This window comes from Trichoplax adhaerens, genomic scaffold, assembly GCF_000150275.1.
Source record: "Trichoplax adhaerens TRIADscaffold_2 genomic scaffold, whole genome shotgun sequence".
NCBI lineage: Eukaryota > Metazoa > Placozoa > Uniplacotomia > Trichoplacea > Trichoplacidae > Trichoplax > Trichoplax adhaerens.
This window is the reverse complement of record NW_002060944.1, coordinates 9,728,736-9,739,543: the sequence shown is the minus strand read 5'-3', so window position 1 is coordinate 9,739,543 and position 10,808 is coordinate 9,728,736. Positions and strand designations below refer to the sequence as shown.

Genomic DNA, 10,808 nt, shown 5'->3' with positions numbered 1-10,808 from the left:
TTTGATGATTTTTGTTTTCTTAATGGTGCAAGTAGTTTTCTAAAATGGATCTTAAGAGCGATTGGTTAGTAAATATTTAGTTTTAATACCTCTGACGGCTCTACGAAGCCTATAAATGATAGCGCAATTAGAATATTTAAGAGGAGAGTAGAAGATTATTTTGAAGAACTTGTTGAATTTAAAAGGCCTTTGGGGTCGAATTGTCGTAAGTTAAAACGTTCTTCTTTTTGAAAGGTTGTTTGGCTATTGACAGTTTTTAAGCCTGTCACTTATTTTATTAATACTTAAATTTAAGCATTTGTAAGGTTGTTCGGTTTATACTTCTCTCCATTTTTTTTGTAATAAATTGTTGTTCGATTATTTCCCCAAATTTTATTTGGTATCAAAGTTTCGTTAAGTCGACCGGAGTGCAACAAAAGTAGAATCAAAGTTTGCTAAAGTTTTGTAGCTTGATCTCTACACTTTTCATTTCATTACATGTTAAAAATAAATTATTTTATTATGATAAGGGAAACATTAAATCCAGACTTTATTTAATGTAGTTTTCACGTGGGAAGCGATTGCCTTACTCCGATTGCCTATGAAAAAGGAATAATAACGTCTAAGCAAATATTTAAATTAGCTGTTAGTTAAATAGTATCTCTTAGATGAGGTAACTTTGATGCTATAATATTAATAGCTTCCTATTGCCTTTTTTATGTAATCCATTTTCAGGAGAAATTTGGCTACCATTTTAATTTACTTGATATTGGCGGAGGTTTTACAGCTTTTTCAGCCCTAGAAACGACCTTTGCGAAAGTTAATTATATAAAATTTAATATAGCATCGATTAACAGATTCTTTATTTGACTTTGCAATGTGAGAAATTCTAACTTACAAATATGTGTTTCCAAATTTTAGGCAGCTGCAGTTATTAGTAAAGCATTACAGAAATATTTCCCTCCGGAGTTGGGTGTTAGAATTATTGCTGAACCAGGTTATTAGTTTATAATATAGCACATAGTTCCTTAATTCTATATAATGCGCTAATTTTTGATCCATTTAGAAGTCATCCTTGAATTTGGAGGGAAAGGATAACGATGCCAGGGAAAGATAAAAACATGAACGGAAATATGTGGGGGTAAATAAGGTTACTCAAAAATATGACCGTTGCTGCGGACAGTTAAAAGATTTTATTAAAGCTAAATTGAGCAGATCGCGGCCGATCTGCAACGGAACTTGTTGCCAAGAACTATTTATAAATGTTTGTGAATGTTGTTTTTGAAGGGGAAGAGTTAGGAAACTGTTTTCTCAACTCTATCCTAGCTATCCATATCATTGTTAATAGCTGTACTGTAAACTATAGCGTACACGTTACGGTACAGAAATGCGAAGTATAGGGGCGATATTCGATAGTCCCTGTCCCTGCTGTACAAAAATGCAAAGTGTAGGGACGGTACTTGATACTTTTCTGATGTGTATTAGAAAAGTATCCAGTAGTCTTTGCTATTTGTACGCATTTAACCTTCGCGTTAGCGGCAACCTATCGCAGATAAAAACAATCACATATGACCAAAGGTAAATACGAAAGAAAGCAGGGCTTTCCTCCAAAGGCATTGTTATTATCTGAAAATCAAAAGGTTGGGTATACAGTAGTTACTAAAAACAAGATATGACATCTCATTGGCTAAATAGATATCCAGCAGCGTCATTGTTAATAACTACACAGCTGCTCCATATAATTATTAGATTTGCATATAATTAATAGATTTGCAGCCAAAATTTCTGTAAGTGTACTTGCATAACGTTCCGTTAAATATACGCTAACAGGTTCAAATGTAGAAATGATCTTGCGCAGCTATCGCTATGGCCCCTCAGTCATAAATTTTCAATTGTCAGTTCCATTAAAAGTGAATAAAAGTGATGCCCACTGCAATACCGAAAGTCATTTAGGCAAATCCTATGTGGATATTGACTATGTAATTTATTAGTGTCATAACAAGGGTATGCCGCAGTAACAAAACAGTTCGTAAGTCAACAGTATGTTACAGGTTAACTATGTTAGTAAACCGTATGCTAAAATTTAGTACATATATTTAATGGAACGTTATACAAGTACACTTACAGCTCTTTTGTAAATTTCCAACTTAAAATTTTGGCTGCAAATCTAATATTTCATTGCACCAGCTGTGTAATTATTCATAATGACACTGCTGGATATCTATGTTAGCCAATGAGATATTTTTGCTAGCTGTACCCATAAATTTAGTATGTATATTTGATGGAACGATATGCAAGTACACTTACAGATCTTTTAGTAAATTTCGAACTTGAAATTTTGACTGCAAAACTAATAATTATATGCAAATTTAATAATTATATGCAGCAGCTGTCTAGTTATTAGTAATGACACTGCTGGATATCTATTTTAGCCATTAAGATATCATTTCTTGTTTTTTGATAGCTATAACCAGATAGTTGCATAGAATTCCGCAATATCGTCGATTTTCTACTCTTTGCAAGTGGCCTTAGTGGCTGACGGATTCACTTTCAAACATCGTCCAGTCTCAACATTAACTTCAAAATTATAGGCATGACTTGTATAGTAATCCTACGCTGACTTAATCATACAGTAATTTTCTAAAGATTGTAATCTTGATCTTAATGAATTGAAGGAGAAGAATAGTCGTGAATAGCATACAGTCCATGAAGGTCGTGAATATTTATTTCTCTTCAATTGACACACTATCAATCCATCTTTTCGTAGACTTTGACACGTGTAGCTCGTCTATTCAATTCAATAACGCCATCAGGATGGAACGTGTGGAAATCGTACCTAATCTATCCCTACAGGAACTCATTGAAAAGAAAACGACAGCGATGGACCAACAGGTAAACTTATCATAATTGACCTGATAATATTAACGTACTAGATTTCATGTTCAATTAACTCGTACGGAAAATCATTTCATATTCCAAATGAAGAGTACAGTACTGTACTATCATAAAAGTGAATTGTTGCTATGAATTAATCGCTGCGTTTTGCAGACATCCTTCATCCATTCAAAATTGTTATTATTATTAGAGATATTTCAATTTTTTTCTTACGATCATCATTACTCTTGTCAAGAGAAGAACAACATTTTCGCATCTAGGTTTAAAAATGTTTTTGAATTATATTTCTCTACAATCATCATTACTCCTGTTATCAAAAGAAGAACAACATTTTCGCGTCTTATATAATTCCTACTTTTATTTTGCATCTACTTGTGCTCATGATATTTATATTTACTCCACCCTTTAATGAAAATGCTTTTATTAGTTTAAGGACGATTCATTCATGTTAGTTAACATCGGCAATATAATAGAACGATATCGTGAGGTAAGAATATTTTGGGTCAATATTTGCCTAGATACGATAAAATTAATTAGCAGTAACATTCAAGTAAGAGATAGTATATAAATAGATAGTCAAAGTAGTGATTTTTCTTATTAAAATTTGATAATATTGTACTCATTATTTCCTCGGCAATGGTTAAAATAATAATCAGTGGAAAATGCGATTGCCTAATGTTGAACCCTTCTATGGTAGGTAGACTTGACGAAGCATGTTTAAAGATACAAATAGAGCGACAATTGATTCTACCAGTAATGTAAATCAAGTGAATAAACTTATTGTCACTAACGAGCGTGCTAATCTTATCTTTACCTATCTCCAATTGGATCCTTTTCCAGCTGTCAAATGCAATAACGATCCAGTCTTACTACGTATCTTAATCAACTTGGGAGTTAATTTTGACTGTGCAAGCATGGTAGGTTCATAAACTGCATAACAGTCGGCTAATAGTTAATCTATGATCAAGTTGACGAATATGTTTATTATACGCGTACTTGCAGTTTTAACTAGCAAATTTATAACACAATCTATTGCGCTAATAGTTCTGCTATAGAATTACAAGTACATTTTCAGGACCAACTTCTTCTATTGATTATGGTACATGATGAAATTATAACACCTTATGTGGACATATTCTTAATTTCTATTCTGCATAGGCTGAAATGCAATTAATACTCGATGCGGGAGTTCATCCGGATAGAATTGTATACGCCAATACTATCAAGGCTGTATCACATCTAAGGTAATAAGTGAAACATAAATTGAAGCTAAATTTCTGTCAGAATTATACAGTAGGATATCCAGACTTCTTTAGGCTCGTTGAAACGTTAGAAAACTATAAAAATCATGTTCTTTATAATACTCAAAGCGGTATTAGGCTTCATAGCATACTTTATTATTTGTCAGATTTGCAAAGGAGAACAATATAAATCATACAGTGTTTGATAATGAAGACGAATTGCATAAAATCAAAAAATATCATCCAAATGCTAAGTAAGTAAAAACCAATACAATTTCAACGATAATCTATTATTAGAAAACATGCTTAATTTTCTGTAACTTACGTCTACTACGCTGATAATTGTAATAAACTTGCAATAGTAATTTGCTAGACGCAATATGTATTACCGTAAACGTCTTCAGTAACACTATCAAACATTAATTCATCGCAGGCTGGCATTAAGAATTTGCCCTGATATGAAATCATGCGAAAGTAGATTTCAGGTACTTAATATACAATATTCTAATAAAAATCTTCTACTATTTCGGATAATAACCTTAACGAAAGAGATAGCCGTAAGCATGGATCAATTTTTGCTTGCTAAAAACTGCGTATTATGATATAAAATTAGCTTGGTATAAAATTTGGAGCACCTGAACGTGATGTAGCCCATTTATTAAAAGTAGCTCGATCTTTATCATTAGACGTTATGGGCGTAAGGTGAGTAAGAGCAGTGATTACAATTATTACAGTAGATAAGGTGGCTTGCATTAATGTTTCAACTTAAAGTGATTATTGTTACTTAGTTTTCATGTAGGAAGCGATTGCCTTAATCCAATTGGCTATGAAAAAGCAATAATAGCATCCAAAAAAATTTTTAAACTAGCAGTTAGTTAATACACATCTCCTTAATCAAATTCGCGCTTTTTCTTTAACATAGCAGAAAACGAGAGTATTATCTTTTAACGTGTGTTTTTACGAAAATTAAATGTTCAGGAGAAGTTTGGTTATCATTTTAAAGAACTCGATATTGGTGGAGGTTTTACTGCTTCTTCAGCTCTAGAAATGACATTTGAAAAAGTTAGTTATCAATACTTAGTAATATTATTGAGATGCTTCTTGATATTGTTACAAGAAATGAAAATAATAGAAAATATGAATAGCGTGTACTAGTTACACAGTATTTTTATAAACGCAATAATGAAACATGTTTACCCAATTTTAGGCCGCTGTAACTATTAGTAAAGCATTACAGGAACATTTTCCTCCCGAATCGGGTGTTAGAATTATTGCAGAGCCAGGTTGTTAATGCATAACATAGAAAATGTAGAATTTTTAGAGATAACATTCTAGTTCAATAAGTTACGCTAATATGTATATGGTAAGACAAAGATATGACATACGAATATAATGCGTTACATATTTTTGGGATTAAGTGCGCTGTTCTCCTTTTCATTATTTAAGGAATACGATTTTGTGATCGATTGATAGATGTATCAATTAACGATGACATATCTAGATAAACATAGTCGTAGTAAATTAGTTATAATTACTAAATGATAGTATTCTAGTGACGCACGGTAGCTTTTGGTAGCTCCAGATAAAGCGACTATGATTACTGTTTGTTTTATAATAGTTTTATCTATATAACTTCTAATACTGTACATGATGTTCTTATATGTATGTTTTTTAGGACGTTTCTTTCCCACCAGAGCATATACTATAGTTCTGAATATAATTGGCAAAAGAGTTGTTCGAAAGGGAAACAATGATCCATTTGACTTGGAGCATGGTATGAACTACAGCTTCCAACAATAAATGAAATGGATACTTGTGCTATTTGATATATTAATTATCATACAATTAAATCAAATATAATTTCTAAACTTGCTCGAAATAGAAAATGCTCATCTGTATGAAAATACAAGCGATATCGAGGTAATCTTTATGTCAAAGGAAATTTATGATTGCTAAAATTAACATTTTATCCATGTTCAGATGATCATTTTATACTTATTTTGTAATAATTGCGACATTAAATGTCTTTTTTGTATCTTTAGAAAGTGTTGTATTACGTTAATGAGAGCGTATATGGCAGTATTGGCTTTATAACTCTTGATCCTACCCTAATTATTTTGAAGCCGGTCAAGAAGAATACGAACGGTACAACGAATGCAGTTTTATTTGGTCAAACGTGTCATTGTTCCGATCTGTGTTAAATGAATGTTCCTTACCAAAGGTGCTTAAATCTTTGATGATAAAAATAGATTTATATTCCACATAAAATAATGCTTCTAGATCAAGCTTGAAAGAGAATATTACAAGAGTATTTGGACCAATTTAATATTATTGATTTTTATTTTTAATTCTAAATTATAAATTTAGCTTAATGCTGGTGACTGGATATATTTCGAAGGTAAAAAATTCAGTTAAACCTTATTCAATTAAACAATATGTGCTATACAACATGGGCATGAGATTTGTCGAGTCTACTTTGCATACTGTACAGTATGGCTACTAGTCCATATTGATTTTCATTTTATTTTGTTTTCTCCTCTCATCTACCTATACATACTACCCAATTGAATTCGCAGAACTTGGAGCTTATTCACTAGTTCTGGCCACCGAATTTAATTCATTCAAGAAACCAAAATGCTTCTATTATATTCAAGAAGAATTTTGGTAAAAATTATAATTTTTCGGTTACCAGACAGTAAGCAATGACTAAACGTTAATTACTACTAATGAAATATACATTTTATTTTCTAGGAATGAAATTCAAGGGAAGATTGATCTACCTTTTGATTTTTACAACATGAGCTAATTCATTAGAAAACATGTAATTAAGGTGTCTAATTCATTGTCTTAATTCACAATACTATATGTAAGCAAGAATAGCGTAATATCTAATTGTGAAGAAATTGAAATGAATAAATTACTTTAATTACCAATCATTAAAATGTACTGTATGTTTAGTGCTAGTGATACTCTCGCCTGTGGGCATAGCATGGTACGACTATCCATTCCTTTTTGTATTCTACTATGCATACTTGATCTAATACGATACAAATACAAAATAGCTTCGGAATTCATTGATAATTATGATCGGAGTGTAATGCTGTTATGTTTAATCATTGAAAACTGCTAACAAATTAAAACCGCAAGGACATCTTTAACCTTTGCTAAGGAACAATAACTAACTTCTTTATTTAGAATACTAACACTTATATACGTAGCGTCTGTACTGATATACGTATTTCCTGTACTCATAGAGTTTTCCTACCAGATTTGGTTGAATGAGGCATTTTCAAAGCGTTAGGTCTATAAGCGCTGCCACCAATTGTTATGTTTAATCACTGTAACTGCTAATAAAATAAAATCACTCGGACAACTTTATCCTTTACTAAGGAATAATAACTCACTTTTTTATTCAAAATGTCAACACTTATATACGTAGCACCTGTACTGATAACTAGGCATTTCTAAATGATAAACCCTGAATCGCACCATATGTATAAAGATACCATAGATTTCCATAACAATAATACCATATTACTGCCGTTAATGTCAATCATAACAAACACTATCAAAAATTAGATAATATTGTAGCTCATATGTTCGTTTCTGTTAATATAAAGTTGAGTTGATTACAATAAAAGTTTTCTAACTTGCACTAGCGGTAAATTCATTATAAGTACGATGAATTTTTAATTGTAGTTTACTTACGCAGATAATTTAGAAAACATTCAAATCATAATCAATTTTCTGTGATTTTAGCTTGTGTATATCGTATCTTTTGTAAATCTGATAAATTTTTAAGATATACTATCATCATCACAGATATAGAAGTTCTTTTCTCATAGTTAAACTAAATCAATATGTTATATGCGATTGTAGTAATATGTTGATACTTTTATTTACTTCTTTATTTACGGCCATGAGAAGCTAATAATAATAGCTTAATGGGCTTCGAACAATACCATTAAGATTCTTAATATTAATCTAAGTTGATAGTTTTATAGAATTAGCACTTTAAAATGGAGTAAAATTCCAAAATTAATGAAAAATTTTTACCATCTTTATCGTCTAATAGAAGATTAGATCAAGAAACATTTAGAAATATGATTGCCTAATCAAAAATTAGTTAAAAAAATAGTCAATAATTACACGATTTAGCAAAGAAAGGTTTTGGATAATTCGAATAATTATAATTATTTATACAGTGATAGTTGAAATGATTATAGGCCATTACGGCCGAGACTAAGCAGATGGATGATCATCGGATCATAAAATTCGTATAGAGAGTTCAAATCAAGGCATAAAACTCTAGACAGCTGTATAATGTCAATTTTACTATAGTGGTATGAACAACTTGGAAATAAATTAAGACATAATGGGAAAGTTGCCTCCTTGAATTTACTGACCACAAAGTCGACGCAATATCCATAATTTGTGTATTTGTACTTTTCATGTTAGAAGCTTTAAGAGTGCAGTATCAACTCAGATCGATGTTGGACATGGTAAATTATTGGCTTAGAATAGATTAAATTTATAGTAACATTACAATCAAAGGCCTTGCTTACATCTTGAAATATTGTCAAAAATTACCTATTAAGCTTCTACGAAGTGACCTAAAATAATAGATGACTACTGCCTAGGCGAATTAGATAAAGATGCTAGTGATGTGTCTAATTTGAGTGGAGCAGTGTAGGTTTTGATAGTCAGTTCGTCTTGAAGAATAGTAGTTTTTTGTTGTAGCATATTGACTTGAGATTTCAATGAACGGATTGTATCTTCTAATTCCTGTAAGATTTTAACCGCTTTTAAAATCGTATCAAATATCTACGATATTGGCTGTTAAGAGAGCTATTAGTCTAACTGTAAGTTAATGCTGAGCTATTGCAGAAAATCGGATTCGTAGTGTCAAAATCTTGATATTAAATATGCAATGTACGTCGTTTACCTCTTTCATTTCTGCCGATATCATGTCCTTGATCCTATCCTCATATTGTAATTGTAGCCTGGATATCTAATAACATGAAGAGTTAACCAGTTGGCAGAATATGTCAAAATCTGTATGTTCTTTCTCTGTGTATTAATTTACTCTAATTTGATCGTAATATAGTTCATAGTAAAACACATTGTAGTTTAGTACATGTAAAACTGTAAAATATGGAAAAATTGCAACAGAAATAAGATATACTGTTTAATTAGGCTAATTCTTCCTTACCTTTTCTTTAAATTCTCGTTCTTTCTGTAATGACTGCTTCTCAAGTAGTTGTATATTAGATTTCTGGTTATTAATTTCATCTTTAAGTGACTGAAATTAAGTAGATATCATAAAGAACCGCTGTTAGAGAATAGTCAGATTAATTAACCATCTAAAACTGTAATAGTATCTAATATTACACTTCTTGCATGTCTTACTTAGTAATAAATAAATTATAAGAACTCATAACTGACCTTGACAATACCGGAGTGGCGCTTTTTAACATCTTCGATATCTTTTTGATTATTACCATAAATTTCGGCTAGTTGTTTATTGTGTTCATTTTGTAGACTAATCCAGATTAAAAGTGTTTACTTTAATATTTTTCAATAGCCAAACTACAATAAATAGGCAACTGGATTACTAGAAAACTTATTTAAAAGATTAATAATTTTACTTTGAATTTTCTTCTTTCCATGCATAAGCTTGATTTTGCAACATTTCTATTTTCTATAATATGGAAATTAATTTTGAAATGGGTTACAGATAAAAATATTTAATGAGTTGACATCGAGTCATATTAACAATGTGACATTCTCTTTCGACAGAAATCTGCCTCGTGCAAATAAAAATATAGACAAAAGTGATCTAAGAGTATTTAAAATTGTTTTCTCTTTACCTCAGTGGCAATCCTAGTTTGATCCTTGTATTCTGTGTCAATTTGGTTAAGTCTATTATTAGTATTTTGTAATAATTTCTCCATTTCATTGCTATGATCTTGTTGTAGCTTTAACTTTTCTTGTTCCATTTGCGACTGCAACTTGTTAGTGGCTGCTTCTTGGGCTCGAATAGCAGCCTGTTTCTCATCTTCTCGCAGTAATCCCAATTCGACAAGTTGCGCCTTGTGAGCTGAATTCGCTTGTATTAAATTCTCGCGAAGTTTACTGACTTGCTTTTCCAAATCGTTAATCGTCTATAACATTTTTTCGTAGTCAAATTATGAATAAACGTTCAATTCTGAAAAATAGAAAGATATACTGATTACTAACTTTACTATCTCTTGATGCACAGTCTGCGGCTTTCGCTTCTTGCTCTGACAGAGCTTTCCGGAATTTTTCAGCGATGACTTCCTATTAATAATTAAATTAAAAATTGTTATAATTTATAATGTAGTGATACATTTATCAGCAGGTAATTTCACTCATATTATTATGATGAAGTTTTGGACTGTTTCTTTTCCGATAGCGCCATTAATGGAGTACAATAATCCACTACAACAACATAAAATAATAATTACCTTTTCACGTTCCATTTCGCGCATAAGTTTATCTTTTTCTTTATGACCTTCTCGCATAAGTTGTAGCTTATCTTGCTCGCAGCTGGCCCTCAGTTCTGCCATCTTACAAGATAGAAAATGGAAATTTAGACTTTATTTAGTTTTCTGTAAAGTCTGATAACTAATATTTGTATCTATAAAATAGCATAAATTAGTGTTAGGAGTG

The 10,808-nt window shown here is 31.2% G+C and overlaps 1 protein-coding gene across 1 annotated transcript; it reads left to right on the top strand.

Annotated features, from left to right (window-relative positions):
* Positions 1-44: 44 nt before the first annotated feature.
* Positions 45-6,921, top strand: TRIADDRAFT_53993 (uncharacterized protein; the record flags this gene model as incomplete). Its single annotated transcript, XM_002110183.1, has 21 exons — positions 45-64; positions 543-624; positions 715-798; positions 901-976; positions 2,747-2,871; positions 3,302-3,361; positions 3,531-3,567; positions 3,715-3,791; positions 4,033-4,118; positions 4,283-4,369; positions 4,549-4,600; positions 4,729-4,817; positions 4,904-4,985; positions 5,094-5,177; positions 5,323-5,398; positions 5,791-5,889; positions 5,998-6,035; positions 6,158-6,241; positions 6,483-6,513; positions 6,692-6,779; positions 6,867-6,921. 21 exons carry the CDS (start codon positions 45-47, stop codon positions 6,919-6,921), a joined length of 1,512 nt encoding a protein of 503 aa, XP_002110219.1.
* Positions 6,922-10,808: the final 3,887 nt, after the last annotated feature.